Here is a 21,581-nt window from a genome sequence, read left to right on the forward strand (position 1 = left end):
GCCTTGACTGGGTGTTTAGTGTATCAGAATGACTTTTCACTTTTAGTCTGCTTTGTGGTGAGCTGTGTTCATTTCATTTTGAGTGCTAACCCATGGTGTAGTCTATCATAAATCCCACCAGGTCATGAGGTGGCCCATGACCTGTGGCCTCCTTCCGGTGTGTAAGTCTAGCAGGCTGTTGACTTGTCCAATGTGCCTGGTGCCTGTTGTATCAGCCTACCTCCTCTCAGCACTTAGAGAGAGCATGGCCAGCTTTCTGAGTTCCTCAAATCCAGGGGGCGACTGTATTATTCCAGTCAGGAACTGACACCATTCTGTTTCCTGCTGCTTGTGGGAGTCCTTCTGGGAGGTGGCTTCCTATCTTTCTGCTTGGTTTTCAGACAACTTCTTCCTTCCTGCCTGGTTACTCTGCCTTTTGTTTATGACTGACCCACCCACCCATCCATGTCTACCCCCCTCCTTTCCCCCCATCTTTCCTTGGGTCTTACTTAGTCCTTGCTGATTTTGAACTCACAGTGGCACTAACCCTGACCTTGAACTGTTTAACTGCGTCTCCCCTCATGCTGTGGTTACGGATGTGTGCCACCATGCCATTTGACTCACATTTTTAATCTTTCCCCTGTGGCAAACACTCTTTGGAGATATCTGCAAGGTCTTCCTGATCCTAGGTCTTGGAGATCTGCTGTGTTTTCTCTAAGGTTTTAGTTTCTGCTTCTACTTTTAAGCCTTCAGTCTTTGTGGAGCTGGAGTTACGCACTCTGCGTTGGGTCCCAGATTGCGTTGCTTCAGTGTGCAGTGTGCTGTACTGACCACACCTATTTCTGTCGCTTCTTCTTTGTCGTGGACAGTCTACATCTGGCGCTGAGATTTCCCTTTACTTGTCTGTCCACTCAGGTCAGCTTCTTCTTTGTTTTTTGTTTTTTTTTTTTGAGACAGGATTTCTCTGTGTAACAGCCCTAGCTGTCTTGGCACTCACTTTGTAGACCAGGCTGGCCTAGAACTCAGAGATCCTCCTGCCTCTGCCTCCCGGGTGCTGGGATTAACGTCATGTGCCACCACGGCCTGGCTGTTCTTAGGGCAAAGTTCCACATTGGCTGCCTGTTGCCTAAGGTTGGTGTTAGGTCCATTGTTTGCTCCTGCTGCAATTGACATTTGGAGCTAACTCCTTCAGGGACTGAACAGTTGGAGTTTTGTTGACGATTGGACAATTTGGAGGAATAAATAATTCCCACTGAACAATGGTGTCAACCTGTCTGTGAGTGAGCATGGGCAATCACTCAGTTTAGATCTCGTGCAATGTCTCCCAAATAACTTTTATACTTTCTTCCAAATTAATCTTGCATATATTGCGCTAGATTTATTATGGGACACTGTTGAGTTTATTGCTTAGATTGTGTTAGGGTTCCCCAACCCCCCCACAGAGACGGGAATTGAATCCAGGGCCCATGTGTGCCAGGCAAGTGCTCTACCACTGAACTATACTCTTCCGCCTTTAATAGTATTTTCCGTACTCACAATTGAATTCTCTAATTTATTAAACTTTTTTCTTTTCTGACAGGGAAGGGGTTTGTTCATGTTAAGCAAGAACGCTTACCCCACTGAGATACATATCTAGTCCTTGTTTCTAATATGTGTGGATTTGTATGTATGTTTGACACAGGCCCTCACTCTGTAGTCTAGGATGGTCTGTAACTTATTGTTTATGCAGCCCAGGCTGGCTTTGAACTCTTGGTAATCCTCTTGCCTCAGCCTCTGAGAGTTGGGTTTACACATTGCTGATTTTCTTTTTTGAGATCTGTGTGTATAAATGCACATGCCACAAGTCATGTCAGAGGTCAGAGATCAGAGGTCAGAGGTTGATACTGACTGTTCTTCTGCTGTACGTTTTACTTGATTTTGAGACAAGATCTGGAACTAAACCTGGAACTCACACAGGCTCATCTAGAATGGCTGTCCAGCAAGCTTCAGGGTCCTACCTCCATTTCCTCATTGCCGGCATTACAACTTAATACAAGTTAACAGTCATTATTAAAGAGGGAACCTTATTTGAGAAAGCTAGCCCCCGCGATTGGTCTGGCCTTTGGGGGCATTTTCTCAGTAAGTGGTTGGTGTGGGAGGGCTCAGCCCATTGTGAGTGACGCCACCCCTGCCGGTTGGTCCTAGACTGTCTAAGGAAGTAGGCCAGGCCACTCCCCATGGCCTCTGCATCTTCAGCTCCTGCCTCCAGCCTCCTACCCTGAACTCTTGCCCCAACTTCCCTCAGTGATAGGGTGTGACCCGAAAGCTGTAAGCCAAAATAAAGTGTTTTCTCTCCAAGGTGCTTATGGTCACGGTGCTTTCGCTAACAACAGACATCTGGCTAAGACACTGGCATTTTACATAGGTGTTGGGAATCCTAAGCTACATGTTTGAATGGCAAACATTTTACTGAATCACTGCTAATATTTTAGAGCTTTTTTGGGGTATGAGTTGGCGTGTGGGGACGGGGGGTGTTTGTATGTTTGTCGGGTTTAATCGGGTTCTTTTGTGTTTCTTGTGAGCTCCATGTTCTTCTCCACCTGTGCTACGCTGACTTTTGCCCCACATTCCCGTCTCTGTGGGTCAGTTTCTTTTTTTGCTCCAGGAGACCACTGGAGCTGAGTCTGTGCCTTGAACTAGTTAAGGGGTCTGTGAGGGGTGTTGAGCCCCTTTGGTCCCCTGTGTTATTTCCAAGCTACCCTTCTGATGTGCCCTGATGGCTTCATCTTTGTTTGGTTGCTTCTCATTCCTCCTAATAGCCAAGTCCTGCCTATCTGGCTTGTGGGCCTTCACAAGAGGCCTAAACAGTTCCTTTAATCTATAGAGTGGCCGTCCTTCCTGATACAGAGGAGATGTGATCCATGACATGGGCTGGCCAGCAGCCACATTGGTTGGGTGCAGTGGAAAACTTTAGAAGGGTCTGCCTCATGTGTGTGGCTTCTGACGGTTGATGGAGACTGGCCAGTGAGTGTGCAGGGTGGCACATGGTGGGTACTTTGTGAGTGTGTAAGGCAATACCTGGCAGGTATCCAGTGAGTACGTGAGGCAGCTCTGACACACAGCATGTGTCAGGGTTTGTGCTGACTGTTGGATGATGGGAGAGCCCATGGCTGTCTTCTTCCCGTCGTGTTTCGTTAAGGGGGGTCGCCAGGTAGTCACGTTTGGATGCTTGTGAAGTCTGACTGCTCATGGCTTCAGATGCATTTGCTCACACCTAACCTCGCTTCCTTGTCAGTGTTGTGGGCATAGCACTAGTTGAAAGCATTTTTGCCACAAGCAGAGCATGGGTCCTGGCATCTACCTGGCCCCGGTCTTGTCCTGTGTCCGGCTGTTGATGTTCAGGCTGCTTCTCCTTTCTAGCATCTGGGTAGAGGCTACTTTTAAAAGCTCAATACATGGAAGGTCTCCATCTAGAACATTTTTTTTTTTTTTTTTTTTGTCTCAAGGAGATAGGCAAGTGTTTTATTGCTGAGATGCATCCCAGCCCCATGTACCTCTTTATCTGGAGGCTGGAGATGATCTGAGACATCAGAGGGACCTCAGAGGCTGTCTCTCAGTTCCTCCATGAGAACTGGTGTGTGAGTACTGTCCAGACTCTTGTCAGTTTGGATGCTTTCTTTAAGTTGCAAGTACGGCATATCAAGACATGTTAAGTCCTAAGTGACACAGTGGCTTCTAGAAGGACTGAGAAGAATGGCAGCGGGGACTAGTGTAGGTGTTCTCTACATGGAGAGGAGTGGGACTTTGCCAGAGCAGCCTATGTGTTTACCTGTCCTGTTTGTAAGCCCCAGCAGAGATGGCTCTCAGGCACTGTCCTGTGCTGTGCACTTGAGTATCCTGGCTGAGTTCTTTGGGGCTTTAATTCTTATTCACACACTCCTTGCTATAGTCAGCATGCAAAGTGAGTAATGCAAATGCAATACTAGGAGTTAAAGTTAATGGGAAAGTCAGAGGAAAGAGAAGATAAGGAGTAAGAAATGTTCCCTGGCCAACAAGGACAGCCACAGTGCCAACTGGATGAGTTCTGATTCTTTGGAGGAAAGAACAAGAGCCAAGACAGGTTCTGCAGCAGCGTGGACACCCGGCAGGCAGAGTCCTGTGCATCATGGGTGCAGGATAAGCTGGAATGCTCTCTTGAGGACTCAGAGCAGTGGTTCTGTGGACTCAGACTGCTGAGCACAGCCTGTTTGTGCACATTCCAGGCCAGGAGTGGTGGTGCTGCCTAGGAGACGGTCCTATAATTTCCAGTTGCTGTAAATAAGTACAGATGAGGCCTGGCTAGTGAATTAATTGCACATGGAGAAATAAAGAGCGTGATGAAGACTGAGAATCTGGCAAGATCCCATACCTGGCCAAGGCCACTCCCAGGTGGGGGGCGGGGGAGTGGAGGGGAGCTTAAGGGAGGGGAGAGCCTGGCTCTTGGTTACTGGGACTTTCTACATCTGGTACGAGTAGTGTTATGCTTTTCCCTGGCTTCCTGAAAATTGGTGAGATCCACTAAACACTTAGAGCTGCAGATTTCTTGGCACATGGAGCAGGGCCTTGTGGCCCATTTTTCTGGTATGGCCATCCCTGGACGCTTGAAACAGATGGTCCTTCATTCTGCCCAGGCACTTGGGGTCAAGTAGCCCATGTGGTGGAGGAGAGGCTGGGTGGGAGTGCAAACCACAGGTTGCTTGAGTTGTGCAGTGACGGGGCAGCTATGGCCATGCAGGGGCAGGGTGTGCTTGGGAGGAAGAAGAGAGGGATGCATGGATCCACTCCCTCCAGCACATTTTTGTTTTGGGACAGACAGGGCCTTACTGTGTAACCCTAGCTAACTGTAGACCAGGCTGTCCTTGAGGCTGGAATGTGTGTCACCATGCCTGTCTTTATTGTCTGCTTTAAATACTAGCTAGCCATGTGGTGACATACACCTTTAATCCCAGCACTTGGTACACAAAGGCAGGCAGATCTTTCTGAGTTTGAGGCTAGCTAGCTAGGGTTATACAGGGAGACGTTGTTGCAAAAATAAGTGAGCGAATAAATAAATTATGATGTTCGTATGGTTTCAAGGAGATATACACTGCACACACATACAAAGCTAAAGTGTGAATTCTGTGACCTCTGAAGGTGACCATCCTGCCAGTGGAAGCCCCGTTGTGTTAGGTGGTTTAGATGGTTCTGTGTGGAGGCAGCTGTTGATGTTGTATACTGGGCAGGTGTCTCTGCTGTAAAGAGTTGAGCTGAAGACACTGGGTCAGAGGACAAGCACATGCCTGCTTCCTTTTGGTGCGCTCTGTTTCCATTCATTGATAGCAGTGGATGCTAGAAATTACATGAAGTTTCTTCTAGCATGGTAGGTAAAATTGTCATCCCTCCCTCCCTCTTTCCCTCCCTCCCTCTTTCTCCCCCCCCCCCCTCGCTCGCTCTTGCTCTCCCTCTTGCTCTCATTTTTTGAAACAGTGTTTCCCTTACAATAGTCCTGGCTGTCCTGGAACTCACTCTGTAGACCAGGCTGGCTTTGAACCCACAGAGATCCATCTGCCTCTGGCTCCTGGTACAAAGTGAGTTATTTTGTGTGCACAAACACATCTGCAGATCTGAGTGTACCTGTAGGTAAATGTTGGGTGACTTCCTCAATTGCTCTCCACTTTGTTTTTTGAGACAGGGTCACATTGAATCTGAAGCTCACAGATTTGGTTAGGCTGGCTGGTAAGCCTCAGGGATGTGTGTGTGTGTGTGTGTGTGTATGCACGCACCTGTGTTTGTGTGTCCTCTCCAGTTCTGGATTGCAGGTATACACTGCTGCACCTGGACTTTTAACATAGATGGTAGGGAATCTAACTGAGGTCCTTATACTTGCATGAAACTTTATTGACTGATCTGTCTTCTAGTTCCCTTTTGTAAAAATTTTTATTTTAAAAATTTGTTATTTTGAGCTGGGTGTGGTGGCATATACTTGTATTCCTAGATACCTGTAATCCTAGCATTGGGGAGCCTGAGGCAGGAGGATCATAAATTTGAAATCAACTTGATTTATGTTGTGAGACTATTTTTTAAAAAGTTATTGTGAGCATCATTGGAAACTTTGATCCTGAATGGACGTGTGATGTGAGGAGAGACATTCTAGCCATCCTCTGGGTGTACAGTGTCAAGTTCAGATAGTGCTTGGTACTTGCCACCTGTGCCGCATTAAGACTCATTGAGGTTTATCTGGGTGAAGCAAATGGTTTTTCAGAGTGCATTGTGCTTGGCCATGGCCTAGGCTGTTCTCTGCTGTGGCCTGGAGGGCATCTGTGTACTTGAGCATGTATGGTGGAGGACTTGAGCAGGTGTGGTGGAGGACTTGAGCAGGTGTGGTGGAGGGTGGCCTGTGCTTTCAGAAAGCAGAAGTCTGTGGTGTTGTCATATACTGACAGAATGTGACTGCATCAGCCAGGATGGCTTTGGCTGGCCACTTGGCCTCTTCTGCCTTTCCCTTGCCTGGCTGACCTTCCTCTTGCATGTTGGCCTAGGGCTGAGTTTGAAACAACCTCTGTGAATATGAAAACACTTCTGCGGTATGTAGTTGAGCACTTTTTGAAAAAAGGTTAAGGAAAAGCCAGAATGGAGGTATAGAGCCTGCCTCCTGAGCCATGAGTGCATGCTAACATTGTACGGCTTTTGGGTTTTGTGTCTACACATTAAAGCAAGGTATGGTCCCACTGGGAAGGCTCTTCGTTGCTCTTCCTAACCGGCACATCTGGAAGGCTACGTTTGACAGCCTTTTCGACAGTTTCTTGCTACCTCGGCCTTCCCAGTGCTAGGACTTGAGGTGTTTGCTGCCATCATGTCCCATCCCTGCTCATGTGTGGCGGTCTCTCCTGGACCCTCCTGTCTTCTGTTGAGACCCCAGCTCCCTGGACTTCCTGCTGTCTACTCAGCTCTAGTTCAGTCCTTTCCGCTACCTGGCCAGCTCCTGTCAGTTATTGTTGGGCGGCTGGCTTCAGGGTGCCCATTCTCCATGGCGCTGAGCTCCTGTCGTGGTCCAAGGCTGTGCCCGAGTCTCTCTCACAACTTAGCTGCTGGGTGCCAGGAAGTGGATAGAGGGAGAAGGACAGGAGGAGAGCATGGACTGGGATGGGGACTGGGGGAGAGAGAGCCTGTGGTAAGTAAGTGTACCTGAAAATCAGGGGTAAAGCATGGTGAATAGGAATCTAGGAAACCATAGGCTGATGGATGTTTATTGGGGGAAAATCACTTCCACCAGAAACAGATGACCCCTGCAGGTTCCCGTCCCAAGGATGTCTCCAGATGCCCTCTGTCTCCTACGAGGAAGTAAGAGAGTGAGCTGGGATCCGGGACCCCAGACCTAGTCCCTCCTGGTCATGCCCGCACCTGTCCCCAGGCCCCAATGGGAGTGGTCAGTGCATTAGGTGTGGCCGGGGTGGATGTCTCACTACATGGGTTCTAAGATTCGTACACTTTCCAGCAGGGCCTGGGTCAGTCAGAGGTCACCAGTCAGGTTTATGCTGCTCTGTGCTCCAAACTAGCTCATTTCATGAAGCTTACATCTCTGTGTCGAAAGGCCTTGCCTGCTTCCAGATCTTTATTTTGCATAGAAAAGAAAGACTCACTTGTCCCTGGGGTCCCGTAGACCCACCGCCTTCTAAGAGTTACAGTGGGCCACTGCTGATCTGTAGCTGATGGGCTGGGCATTTGGGGGTGCAAGTCTGAGCTTTTGTTAAATATTGTTCAAGATTTTGGTAAAGTACTTAATGCCTTAGTCTTGAATATGCAGCTGTGTGTAGGGGAAGGTGCTACTTCTTTCTATAGTTCTCTCATATATTTCATTCTGACCTAGGTCCTCCCCCAACTCCATCCCAGCCCTCCCCCCATCCCTCCCTCCCCCATTTCCCTTCAGAGAAGGGCAGGCCTCCCGCTGGACGAGGCAACCTAGTAGGAGGAAAAGGGTCCTCCAAGCAGGCAGAAGTGTTGAGTCCCTCAAGAATACCAAGCTGCACAATGATAACATGTAAACGGGGCCTGCAGGGCGTGCTAGGGTAGTGTGGCACAGAACACGCCACTTAACGACCCTGAAGGACATAGGTCACAGTTGGTGTTAGTGTTCAGGCGTGTGTACTGGCCTGTCCTTGGGTTCTCACAGGATGTGGTGTCTGCTCCTGTGCACATCCACTGTGTTCCCTTTGAAGAGGACCCTGCCCACCTCCCATCTTCCTCTTTCTCTCTCTGCTCTTCTGCCTCCCTGTCACCCCCACCCCCTTCTCTTCTGCCACTCCTGTCCCCAGAGTCTCCTGTCTCCCCTCCCCGTCCCATTCACTTTCTCCGAATAAAAATCTCCTCTACCCAAGCTCTCTCACATGGCATCTTCTCTCATGCACCAGTTTTCAAAAGTTACAACCCTGCTCACATGTACTCCTGCTTGTGGGAACACACAGATTAATCTCTGAAAGTCATCTCACCAAAACTTAGGGGCTAATGTGTTGAAGGGTTTAAGGGACTCTAGCATGGAGACTGGGCCTCAGTGCTGTGGGGCTGTGGGCACGGACTGAGCACTCCAAGAGGCCTTACTGGTCTCCTCCTGTGGAGCAGCCCCTGCTGGGGCTGTAGGTGCCTATCCCAGATCAGAGGGAGCCTCGGCTGCAGTCACAGAGTATGCTGGGGAGAGCGGACAGTGACTTGCCCACCAACCCCTGCAGAAGGGCACAGCACATGGGTGGGCACTTCCAGGAAGGCCACTCCCAGTGCAGGAGTGTCGAACTGGTCTTCCTGCCCCCTTCCTGTGTGCTAGGACTACAGGTTATATGATGTTGGGGATGAGTGTGGTAAGTGTACACTCAGCTGCAGCCTAGCTCAGGCCCCTGCTGAGGTCCATTTTGTGTCCAATGCTTACAAATAGAATTTATAATAAACACTTGTTGAACAATGTATAATGTAGGTGTTTTTGTAAAGATGATGATGATGATGTGTGTGTCTGTGTGTAGCTGTGTGTGTGGAACCAATGCAAGAAGCAATTTATTGTCAACTATATGTATCGTGCTATGAGAAGAGAGAAATTAGACATTTCCAGTGATTAGTATTGATGGTGGGAAGGCAGGGAAATGCAGATGAACAACAGTGACTAATTTCAGGGAGCAAAGGCTTCTGTGGGTTCTAACTTCTGCCCCCAGGGACCTGATGTGGAGGAGGGCCGACGGTAGCTGGTGTCTGAGAGGAACTTGTGAAGAGCCTGCTGCTGCCACTGTGTGGGGGAAGCTGCTCTGCTTGGCAGCTAGAAGGGACTGAGAGGTTCTGTGTCTTCAGTGAGCGTGTAGCGGCTGCTCCCAATGCTCGGAGGCTGCCAGTTGGAAAGGAGGCACAGGGTCACCTCAGTGCTCAGCAACTGGAATTTAGTGCTACAATGGGATGGAGTTATTGGAGACCTTGCCCTGGCTTAGGTGATGGCAGTTACAGCTCAGGCAGGCGTGAAGGCTGGAGTGGAAATTGGCGGGGTGTGTGACAGTGGGGTATGGAGAGGAGGAGCAAGGGGGCTTGGAATAGTCTGCAAATTGGGTGGGGACAGCTCTCTAGTGGGTAAGCTGGGGATGAGGTGTGTGGTTCCAGTGGGAAGTAAGGGCTGGGGAGAATTCTCCGGGAGTGAGCAGAGAGGGAGTAACCAGTGAAGTAACCTGTCGAGTAATAGAAGAGCTAGAGAAGTAGGAAGAGCCCAGGGCAGCATGTTCCCCAAGTGTCAGGAAGATTTGAGGCAGTGATGGACAGTGAGGGGCTTGTTCAGCAGCAAGGTTTTCTTGGGGACTCTGTCACATACCTATGAAGCACAAAGCTGGATTCCTCCCCACCCCCTTCCAGGAAAGAGGACTGCTGTTCAGTTACTCACTCTATGGTGAGCCCAGCACGTCCATGGGATGGAGCTAGATGGGGAATCCTGAGTGGGCAGACTGCCTATGACTGCTTCTCAGTAATCAGATGATCCCAGAACCAATGCCTAGGGAGAATACAGGCCGGAAAGACACAGAGGCCTGTTTGGGCCCCCAGGACCTAGTGTGTGGGCTGCTGGGGTCAGCAGGTGCCTGCAGTGGTAACTGTTACCAGCTTCTGAAGGGAAGTGAGGCACATGGTTTTCTTACGAGGTTCAAGCAGGGACCCCTCAGGTGGCATCCTGTATGGCTTCACTCTTAGGCTCGACCACACTCCTCCTGTGGCATTTCTGGGTCTCTGGCCATCAGAGAGAGACTCCAGTGCCATTTTGCACTTGACTTGCAGTCTGATGCTGAGGTTCTAAGCACGCCCCCTGGACTGCTTACTGTCTGAGCGGCACTACAGGAGGTGCTATGTGAAGGGGCCCGAAAGGTACAGACTCAGCTTGCAGTTACCATGTGTGAGAGCTGCAAGAGGCAACACTCATGGCCTGGTTTTTCTGTGTTGTGAATGAATATGCTATTCAAGACTGTACCTTATCTTTAGATCTTAGCTGGTTCTCGCATTGTGTGTCCTTGCATTCGTGTGTGTGTGTGTGTGTATGTGTGTGTGTGTGTGTGTGTGCATGTGTGCGCGTGCATACACACACACACACACATACACGTCTTTCATCATGTTTTTGGTGTAGTTTGCTAGACTGACACACACACATTCCTGAAGACCCCACCAGTCAGGATAGTGAGCCCCTGCCCCCTGCCATCTCAGCACTTCAGCTGTCCCCCCATCTTCTAGCCTTTACCTGTTTGTCAGCTTTCTGTCACTTGGAGTTGGGTCCTATAACATAGAATATATAGTGTGGACCTTTCCTAGCCACTTTGATTCAGGGTTGTCATTTGAGGGTTATCTGTAGTGTGTCCATAGCTCATTTCTTTATTTCTGACTATTTTCCCATTATGTAGATATCTTAGATTTGTCCCTCTATTTGTGTGTTTTGTTGTTCCCAATTTTGGACTGTCAGAAATAAGACTGCTTCAGTTAGCTTAGGCCCAAGTGTCTAAAGTAGATAGGAGTGGAGGACTGCTCCCCATCATGGGGCATGCCATCCTAAGATTGTGGGATGGCGTTCGAGAGGTCCACCTCGTGCTCCTGGGAGTTCTCTGCCCACACCACCAGGTATGTCTGGTTTCCCTTTAGCTGTAGTTGTAGGTGTAGATAGCTCTGCATTGTGGATTCAATTCGCACTTTCCATGTTGCCCTGTGACACTGAGCTAATTTGTTGCTTTGGACGGTATGTCTTTCATCTCTGGGAGGTGTCTGCTTGGATCTGTTGCCTACTTGTAATTTTCCTGCTGAGATGTGGGAGGGCAGTAAGGCATGCCGGCCCTCTGTCTGTGTGCTCCTTGGGTTGGTGACCAGTATTTCCTCTCAGCTTCTGGAGAAGAGTGGCACCTGGAGGTGGGGCTTTGTGAGTTGCACAAGTGTTTCTTTATGTGTGGACCGTGCTTCTGGAATGATTTCTAGAATAATGGTATTCTTTCTGTCCTGGAGCCCTGGTCTTGTGTGTAGAGGGTGGGTCCAAGTCTTTTGCCTGTACCTGTCCAATGTCTTTGCTCACCTAGGTCTCTGTCCACCTATATGGGCCTGGCTCTGCACTCTGGGCTGTGTTGGTACATGATGAGATACTGTGTGGTCTCTGGAGATTGCTGAGGCATTTGTAGGTCTCCCTTGGCTACAAACCCATGTTCTGAAATGCTTTCCTTCCTATTGCAGTGATGTGGCTAGGTATTGCCTCCCAGGTGGCAGGTGCAGGTGGCAGATGCAGGTGCCAGGTGGCAGGTGGCAGTGGCAGGTGCCAGGTACAGGTGCAGGTGGCAGTGACAAGTGGCAGGTGCAGGTGGCAGGTGCAAGTGGCAGGTGCAGGGGGCAGGTGCAGGTGTAGGTGGCAGACACATTAGGTCTGCCATCTGCTGTAGAGCTTCCAGTTGTGCCAGCGTAAAGTGAGCTCTGGACTTCTTTTCCTGGAGTGATCAGTGGTGTTGGAGGTCACAATCTTACTTCCTTATTGACACGGCTAGAGTTCTGCCAATGCTGGGGACCCCATCCAGGACATGCTATCCTTTTGTGGTTGCTTTCCTTTTCTTAACACAATTGTTGGAGCTTCTGAAATGACCCCTTCAGTTTTATCACACCCTTTCTACCCAGTCTCTACTTTTCCTTTCTACCATGTCTTCTGTATGGTGCTGGATGCCCTCCCTCATCTGGCCATCCTGTGGGTACTGGATGTTTGGGTAACATTGGAGGGCCTTCTGATTAATTCTTACCACTGCTAAAGTTGATGTTTTAGGTCTACAAAGAAACACTTGCACCCGTGTGCTGATGTGGTTATATGCAGTAGTTCTGGAGGGACATTCATTTCTTTAATCCCAACAACAGGACTTTCTGGATCAAGAATTTACTGAGTACACCAGGTGGTGGTGGCATACACCTTTAATCCCACCCAGTGTTTGGGAGGCAGAGGCAGGTGGATCTCAGTGAGTTCAAGGCCAGCCTGGTCTACAAAGAACAACCAGAGATACACAGAGAAACCCTGTCTCAAAAAACAACAAATGATTTTTAAAAACTGAGTTAAAAGAGGCCTTGCTGCTATTCTGATAAACTCAGAGCTTGGCAGCATCAAAGACTCTCCCTGCATGATTGCTCTGGCTTATTCCTCACACAGGGAAGCCCGGTGTTTGCTGGGTATGTAGCTTATAGGAGGGTCTAGTCTCAACACCCCTGCTGGGCTGTGCTGAGGGTGTCTGTAACTCTGCTGTGGATGGTAAATTTAAGACAGGTGTGTTACTGTTGCTTCTAAAACTTAGGGTACAGTTGGTTGCTGGTTTGAAGTCAAAAGTAGTCAGACTTCACTGGTAGAATGTACTTTCCCAGAGTTTCAGGGATTTTGCTGAGTGAGAGACTATTCTGTACCTGTTGCTGTGGACAGTGCCTCATTGCATCCTGGTCGTGGGGTATGGGGGTGGTGGTGGTGGTGGCGGCAGTAGTGTCAGGGAAGCCCAGCCCCTACGTCTGACCAGAGTAGTGTTCCTATAAAGAATAGAGGACCCCACTTTTTGGTTTGGTTTGGACATTCTGGGGCATCAGGCTGGAGAAACTTGGCCTATGAATCGTAGAGGTAATGGTGCCCTGCATTTAGAGGATCCCAGCATTGTGAGCACACCTAAGTGTATTGGACAGAAATATGGAGAAGGTACAGAGCCTCCCAGGGCATGGGGCCTCCCAGGGCATGGGCTCATTGGTGCTGGAAGCCTGCAAGGAGGGGTGCCTGTCACTTTGTGAGTGGGGACAAGGCAGAGGCAATGGCAAGGCCCTGTGCTTAGGTTCCCACATCTGAAGAGGCTTCAGGGCACAAAACTGGTCTGAAGCTGTGGCCATGAGCTTGGCTTTACCACTGAGGTCCCTGTGGAAGGAGATGCACTGTGGCCTTAGTGTGTTTGGACAGCCCTCCCCCATCCTGTGCTGTCTCCCCTGAGGAACCAGCTGCTCTGCAGCTGCTCATAATTCCTCCAGTAGTAATTAGCCCTTGGCCAGGGTCTTCCTTGTGCTGGAGTAGGAGGTGCTTCCTGATGCCAAGTCTATTTGTCCCCCAGGAATGGTCCTCGTGCGGAGTGAGAATGGGCAGTTGTTAATGATCCCTCAGCAGGCCCTGGCCCAGATGCAGGCCCATGCCCAGGCCCAGCCTCAGAGCACCATGGCACCCCGTCCTGCAACCCCCACAGGTGCTCCACCTGTCCAGATCTCCACCGTGCAGGTGAGTGCATGCATGGTGGTGGGCTGGTGTGGGGTGGCCCCAGCTCAGCCTGCCCCTTACCCTGCACACAGGGATTGCTGTAAGAGTGAAGGTGTGTCCCACGTGAGTGCACACTGAGGCATGCAAGTGTTTTCAAACTCATCCGTCAGGCTGGTCTCCCAGTCTCCTAGCTGGGACCGTATGCTCTTGGAGGACCCAGGTCTTGTGGCCAGTGCTCAGCTTGCTGACTGAGTTGGGTCACAGTAGACACTTGGTCAGCTGCCTTGGCTGAGCCCTGGTCTTTGTCTTGCCATCAGTAGGCTCACTCTCTGTCTGTGAAGTGCAGATCTAGTAGGTGCACAGATGGTGGGCTGTCGTGCAGACTAAGGATGCTCGAAGAATCCAGAGTGGGCAGTGGGGCAGAGCGGAGGCCACACAGATGTGCCCTGCCCCCAAGCCTTGATTGAGGTCCCAGAGCTGTGTTGTCCCAGTGTACGGTGTCCCACACCTCCCCAGCACTGCAGCCCCTCGGGGTCTGTGCTAGCACACTCTGTCGTATGCTTTCGTCTGGTGCCTCCCTAGATTGCTGGCAGCTAAAGAGATGACGGGAGTGGTCCCGATAACTCTGAACTCCTTCTGGAGCGGTGCCTCGTTCTGTAGATGGGGTGTGTGCTGGAGGCAGAGCTCCCACAGGAACAGCACAGGGCACCTGGGGTCTGAGTGCTGTTCCCTGAGGGGGCTGCTGCGGACTGTGCCGATGGTTCTCGGTGGTGGTGCCCTGCGCTTCTCCATCTGCCCTTTACGTCTCCTCTCAAACAACTCTTCTGTAGCCAGGGTCATTCTAAGAGCAATGCCACCACTGGGTTTCCAGGTGTCTGCTTTAAAAGACGGCATTTGCAGACATCACTAAAAAGACTGTTATTAGCATTTTCTGAGAAAAGTTCTGATAATGCATTTTTTCTTTGGCTAGAAAGTTTTGGGTTTACGATGGCTTCCTTGTAGGTAAGTGGTAAGCTTGAGTGCACTAGTATGTATTTAGGAGTTTGTGTCGTGTGTGTGTGTGTGCTGTGTATGCGCACATACATGCATGTGCATACCCACTGTGGTTCATTTTAGATGACTCCTGACTTATTTTTCAGGCTCCAGGAACACCTATTATTGCACGGCAGGTGACCCCAACTACTATAATTAAGCAAGTGTCTCAGGCCCAGACGACGGTACAGCCCACTACAACCCTACAGCGGTCTCCTGGGGTACAGGTGAGAGGATTCAGGCCCTGTGCTCTCCCTGATGTTGCTTTCCTGTGTGGGAAACCACCCCACCAGCTTCACATGGCTTCTGGACTACACTGCCCCCTTGTGGCCCATTGCTGTAATGACAGCACAACCCTAGACGCGACCGACTTTCTCTTCCTCCATCTCCCCTCTCTCCATCTCTCCTCCTTTTCCCTCCTCTTCGGAGCTAAGGTCTCAGGAGGTAGCCCCCTACTTGGTTTGGGACTTGCTGTGTGGACCACACTGGCGGTACACTTGGGATGCTTTTCCTGCCTCCGCCTGCTGAGCGTTATCTGTTTGTAAAATTGTGTCCTAGGTGGTGGTAGGGGAGAGTGTCTTGCAGATACTGGACATACATGACACATGTAGATGCTAAGGTGCAGTTTCTAGTTTCTAGAGCCAAGGGGAGGGGCTTACACTCCAGGGGCTCCTCTGTTGTAGGGGGCAAAGCAGATGTTGGGGAAGAGGCTGGTCAGGGGACATGAGGTCAGGGGGGATGAGAGAAGATATAACAGGGTTGGAGAGATGTACCTGGCTCTGGAAGATATTCCTAATTATAGAAGACACACTTGGCCTTGGAAGACATCCTTGTCTGAGAGAGCAAAGGGCTCCAGATGTTGAGTTTGTGAGCAGTCACACGTGTCAGGCTCTGGGCTCTGCAGTGTGCCCTGGCGCTGTGTTTCTGCATACGCCACACCTCCCTTGCAGGGCAGCTCCACACAGAGGTCCTTCTAAACTCTCTTCTCTTGGAGCTCAGCTCCATCTTCTTTGGTAGCTGTGGGGGTAGTTCTGTCCCAGGAGTGGTAAGCCAGCAGAGACGTCTGTGTGTTTCAGGAGCCGGAGTCCAGGAGACCTGGGGTTTCCTGAGAGGAACTCCTAGTGCTGCCTGCATCTGATTAAAGTAATCAATTTTCCGATGCAGAGGAGGTCTAGAGGTAGTTGAGCTCATGGCACACATGCATTGAAGTAGGTAGATGGGGTCTCCAGTTTGCTGAGGTCTGTATCCCTGGGTCCATTGCAGTCATGGGAAATAGGTTGTAAATTGAAAGGAAGTTGGTGACGGGCTCCCTGGTTTCCAGCTGCCCCCGGCTTGTTGAGTCAGCCTCTTGGTTTGTTCTTGTACATTATTGTCACATGACATTTTACTTGGTTGTTTCCAGTGACGAGGGTGATGCATGCTTATGACATGGAGGCTCCTGTCACTGCTGGTCATTGCCAGCTATGGGCTGACCTGGGGGGGAGGGGGACACGGTGCAGTGCTGTCATCTGCACGGTGGCCAGAGTACTCGAAGGGCTTCTCTCTAAGGGAGCCGAGGACCTGCCTCCTGCTGCCCCAGAGCTGTCCTGGCAGTGGGTGTGGGGTGTCCCTCTGCTCGCTGCCTCCAGGTGGGGGTGGGGTAGTGCTGAACACCTTGGAGTGAGGAAATGTGGAGACACAAATTTAAAAACCAGTAAATATTTCATCAGAGTTACTCAAGAAAAGCAGAAATCTAAGGAGTGGGACTAAGGACCAGTGGTTTGGAGTGTGAGTCATTTGAAGTCTAGGTGTCCATTTGCTTTGCAAATGTTCCTATGTTTGGCCAAGCAGCAACTTCCCACAGTCAGTGTGGCCAGTACCTGCAATCCAGCCTTTGTACCCCGGCTTGCTGTGGCTTCTTGACAAGACTCACTTTTGAAAAGTGGGGACATTAGTGCAGGTAGTTGTGGAACGTGGAGCCCCTCCCCTGTCTTGTTCTGTATGGACCCTGAAGGCCGCAGCCACCTTTTAGCAGGTCTCTGTGTGAACAGGTAAAAGGGTTCTCAGGAGTAGCTCCTGAGACGGGAGGCCTTTGGATTCTCTGGTCCTTGGTGCCTGTCTGTGACAGTGGTCGGATCTGATATGGAGTCTCAGCGATGGCTTCAAGCTCATGAGATTTTATTACCTCCCTGTCATTATCACTCAGTCCTCAGGGCTGAGCTGGCTGTGGGTGCTCTTGGCCACCTCAAGTAGCTGCGGGAAGAGGCTCCCTACTTCCCTCAGCCATTTTACTGCCTAGGGCTCTGCTGCTTTGGAGAGATGCATTTACCTTGTGTTTTGACCTCTTCTAGCCTCAGCTGGTTCTGGGTGGTTCTGCACAGACAGCCTCACTTGGAACAGCCACAGCTGTTCAGACAGGGACACCTCAACGAACAGTCCCCGGGGCCAGCACCACCTCCACAGCTGCCACGGTAAGAACTCCCTTCCGAACTCATAGGGTTACCCCAGCCCATTGGTGGTAGTGGGGAGAGGTTGCTGATGTAGTGTGGGGGGGGGGCTGGTGTAGTGGGGAGGGAACTCTAGGGGGTAGGGGGCTGGTGTACAAAGGGGCTTGAGGGTGTTTCAGGACCACAGCACGGCTGGCACAGAGGGGCCCACGGAAGCCCCTTTATGGGCTGACCTGAGGGGCCCTGAGTATCCTGCTTGGGATCTAGAACCCTGCGGATGCCTGTAGAAGCCACACATGTAACTGCTCTGGTCAGTGTGTCTGTCTACGTTCACTCTGCTGCTTTTCCTGTATGAACCAGGAGCTTTGGACAAGCCAGGGCCATACTTTACAACTTGCTTTCTGTGTTCTTTCACAAGTACTTTTAACCATTTCCCTGAGCCACTCGGGACTTAGTCTGTTGTGCACATTTAAGCCGCAGACTCTGCTCCTGAAGTAAGAGCTTTGCTTGGTAGATGCAGGCTTGGTGGCCCTCAGAATGCCTAGTTGCCCCTCTGAGAAACTTCTGGCTTGTGCAGGAGGTAGCATGTTTCTGGGAAGAAGTTTAAATGCAAATAAGTTTATGTGTCTTTCAGACCTGTACACATTTCACTATAGTGGGATGCTGTTGATGAAATCCCCTATAACTTACACCTTTTTGTTTTAATACAGGAAACTATGGAAAATGTGAAGAAATGTAAAAGTTTTCTATCTACTTTAATAAAACTGGCTTCCTCTGGTAAACAGTCTACAGAGACAGCGGCTAATGTGAAAGAATTAGTACAGAACTTGCTGGTAAGAAGCTCAGGTGAAACTCTGCCTCAGAGCATGGTGTGTAACCTGCGGCCCATGCTTAGCCTGCCAGGGCGACCTGGGTGGGCAGGTGAGAGCTTGTGGAAGGTTCTGGAGAGGGAGAGGTATGCTCTGCTCTCAGGGCCTATAGATTGCTTGCTTGAGTGTTTTGGGGCCTGGGCTGATACCCCAACATTCCTACTAGATGAGTTGCCTGAGGAGACCTGCCGAGAAAGAAGGGCTTATAGCATGCCCTTTGACCTTGCCTGCTTGAGAGTTACAGACATACACCTGACGGCCGGTGCTGCTTCGGGCGGCACCCGGCCTTCTCTTCTCCTCCCCTTAAACTAAGGAAACAGGGCGGGTCCTTAACTCCAGTTTGTAGGCAAGTGGTCCCTATGGTACCTGTCCCTTGCCAGTTCCTCTTCCCACGCCTCGAGCACTTGGTGCTGCTCTCTAGGAGGGGCCTGTGCTGCTGCTGTGCAGGATTGGCCTCTGCCATTGGCTGCAGTCAGGGTTTGAACTGGGTTCCTTGCCTGTACTGCAGTGAACTTTGTGCCTCCTAAACCAAGCACCGACCTCCTTGTTCTGTTCTTTCCCGTTTCTTTGCTTAGGAAACAGGGATCTTGGAGAGTGTTGTGCTCTCTGCGGCTGGGGTTCGTTGGTTTAGCCCTGCACTCCTGATACTTTGCCTCCCCGAGGAGCTTGCAGGCCAGGCAGGGGTGGCCCACGCTGCTCTGATGCCTGCAAGGACCCATCCTTGTCCAGTGCTGTCTTTTCCACCTGCTGGTCCTGTTCGCTCCGTAGTCATGCCCAGCTGTCCACAGGATGCTACACCTTCATCAGGGCTCTGGGGCCTCCCAGCTTATTCTTATGTGACTGCTTTGTGGCTTGGGGTTTCACAGGCTGCCCCTTCTGGCTTTTGTATCAGTCAGACTGGGGCTCAGCTGTTCGTAGATCAGAAATATTGCCAGCCTGTGTATTTTACCTGGCCGCTTCTGCCCTCCTCAGAGCCCAGTGAGGGTGGTTGCTCCTCACGGTGTAGGCCAGTTGCTGATGCTCTGTGCTCTGGTGGCACTGATGGCATCCCACCTCCCCTCAGCTTGACGTCTGGCTTTGTGCTACTCTTAGGACACAGGTGCTGCCATAAACCCTGTTCTCAACAGTCCGCCATTGCTCTACCGTCTGCTGCCTTCCTGGGGTTTTATAAGCCTGGACGGATGTTACAATAGTTTGTGGTGCCCCTCTTCATGGCAGCATGGCTAGGCCTCTGCCCACTTCTGGTGTCTAGTCCACGCAGAAAGCTATTCCAATTCTTAGCCGTCTTACGGGGTTTTCCATCCTTCACACCGAGTCCCCAAATGTCTAACACAGCCATGTGTGCCTTGCCTGTGAACTCTTAAGATTTCCCTTTGGTTGTATAGGCCCAAGTATGGGTGCTTGCCATTCTCAATTGCCTGGGCTGGACTAAGTGTTCCCCTTGGCACTCTGTACCATAGCTTGTTTGTTTCCTAGCAAAATGCCAGGCACTGGGTAGGTGCCTGGTGGGTCCCGAGTGGAAACACATTGAGTGAGAACCCTGAGGGAGGGTGGAGTTGTGAACCAGTAGGAGGCCAGCTGTAGACGTGGTCAGGTGCTGCTCAGTGTCCAAGGGGACGCCGGACACATGTGCACCTGGGGATCTGCGTTTGTCCATCGGAGCAGTGGCATGCAGAAGGGCTGGAGCAGTGTGGTGCTGTGGTTTATAGTATGTGCCATGAGGTTGTGTGAAGATATACCATAGCAATGCCAGTGTACTGTGTTTTTCAGGATGGGAAAATCGAAGCAGAGGATTTCACTAGCAGGTTATATCGAGAATTGAACTCTTCACCTCAACCTTACCTTGTGCCTTTCCTGAAGGTAACTTACAGCTTGTGCTGCTGCAGTGTGGTCCAGTCCTGTGGGGTGTCACATGCCACCTGAGTTGGCTGGGACAGCGTGTCAGGTTTTCTGTCCAGAACAGGCTTTCTTGCCGCTGAGCCCCCAGTTGGAGCTCTGCGATGTGGGGAAGGATTTGCCTAAAGAATAAGTCCGGGGACCCTGACAGTATTGGCACCTCTTGGAGATGCTAAGGAAGTCCTATGTAATGAATGTGGTTGAAGTTGAGTGACAGATGGGATTAATTCTTGACACTGAAGATGCTTAAAGAAGTTATTAGCTGAGAGACTCTTTTGAAGATTTATGCTTCTGAACTTTTAAGACATCGAAGCACTTAGGTTCCTGCTGTGCATAACTCCACATCTGTCTGTCTGTCCTCAGAGGAGCTTACCTGCCTTGAGACAGCTGACCCCAGACTCCGCGGCCTTCATCCAGCAGAGCCAGCAGCAGCAGCCACCCGCCTCACAAGCCACCACTGCACTCACAGCTGTGGTGCTGAGCAGCTCGGTGCAGCGCACAGCTGGGAAACCGGCTTCCTCGGTGACCAGCGCCCTCCAGCCCCCGGTCATCAGCCTCACGCAGCCCACACAGGTTGGCGTTGGCAAGCAGGCACCGCCCACACCACTGGTATGAAGGCGCGAGCCTGGCATGGTGCTCTTGCCAGCCGCCATGGCACTTAACTCACCAGCCCTGGCTCGGAGCCTCTTTCTGGAAAGAGCAGGCAAGGAAGCTCCTGCTGGAAGGCGTGTGGTTGTTCTCCTAAGTAATTAAAGTGTGAGCTGGAGGTTGAGGCCCACGACTATATTTTTCAGAGAATGAAGTGAACTTGTTGACTCACTGGCAGGCCCTTCTCTTGTTGGGGTTTCCTGTACAGGAGCACAGTGTGTGTAGTGAACCTCCTAGGAGGATGCTCTCTGGACTTTGAGTGATGTCTGAGTGTTCAAACTGTTGGGATTGGGGTAGGAGGTGGGTCGGCCAGGGTTTTGCATTTGGAGTAGAGCCTGCTTGTGGGAATGGTGCAGCCTGGCTGATGGCTTGGGGAGCTGGCAGGTGGGTCTGACTTTGTCTGGTGTGGACCCTTTAATGGGGGCCGGATGCCTCTTTGCTGTGATTGCATTCAGAGTGTACAGCTGCCATCAACAGCACAGGCTCGCCATACCTAGAAAGGTGAACTTCAGAAGGGGGCTGGCTATGAAGCATTATTTATGAGGTCTTAGGTTTAATTTCTAGCTTTGGGTGGTGGAGGACAGAGGGGCTGGAATTGTTCTAAATGCTGCTTCAAAATGAGCAGTTGCGGGCGGTTCAGTGCTGTAAGGGGGTGGGTGCTGAGGAGGCCAGACTCCTCAGGGTGCTGGCTCCTCTGCTCTCTTAGCTTTTGCCTTTGTCTTCACTCTCTTGGCAGTGAGGAAAACTTGGGTGGACGGCAGGCTGAAGATCTAAACACACGAGTAGGGTTTCCAGCTGGGGTAGGGATTACTATGTCCTTTGCTCTCACATGGCTTGAGTAGGGAGCTGTGCTGTTGAGCAGTCAGTTCATTGATTCCCTAGAGGCAGTTCTGTGGAAGGACTTGCTCTCTTTGAGGGTCTAGCCGCTCCTGCTTGCTTTCCTCAGTTGTATCATTAGTTATGGCCTCGAGTGCCAGGATTACATACAAACCCATCATTTCTGTT

The 21,581-nt window shown here is 50.8% G+C and overlaps 1 protein-coding gene across 1 annotated transcript in view; it reads left to right on the forward strand.

Moving 5' to 3' along the window:
* Taf4 (TATA-box binding protein associated factor 4) overlaps positions 1-21,581 on the forward strand; it is a 65,456-nt gene that overhangs the window by 23,415 nt on the left and 20,460 nt on the right. Inside the window, exons 2-7 of the mRNA XM_051184915.1 lie at positions 13,566-13,726; positions 14,845-14,964; positions 17,068-17,187; positions 17,874-17,996; positions 19,803-19,892; positions 20,292-20,537. Coding sequence (XP_051040872.1) covers positions 13,566-13,726; positions 14,845-14,964; positions 17,068-17,187; positions 17,874-17,996; positions 19,803-19,892; positions 20,292-20,537 — 860 coding nt within the window. The remainder of the gene's footprint in view (positions 1-13,565; positions 13,727-14,844; positions 14,965-17,067; positions 17,188-17,873; positions 17,997-19,802; positions 19,893-20,291; positions 20,538-21,581) is intronic.

Source organism: Phodopus roborovskii, unplaced genomic scaffold (assembly GCF_943737965.1).
Source record: "Phodopus roborovskii unplaced genomic scaffold, PHOROB, whole genome shotgun sequence".
In the NCBI taxonomy this organism is placed as follows: domain Eukaryota; kingdom Metazoa; phylum Chordata; class Mammalia; order Rodentia; family Cricetidae; genus Phodopus; species Phodopus roborovskii.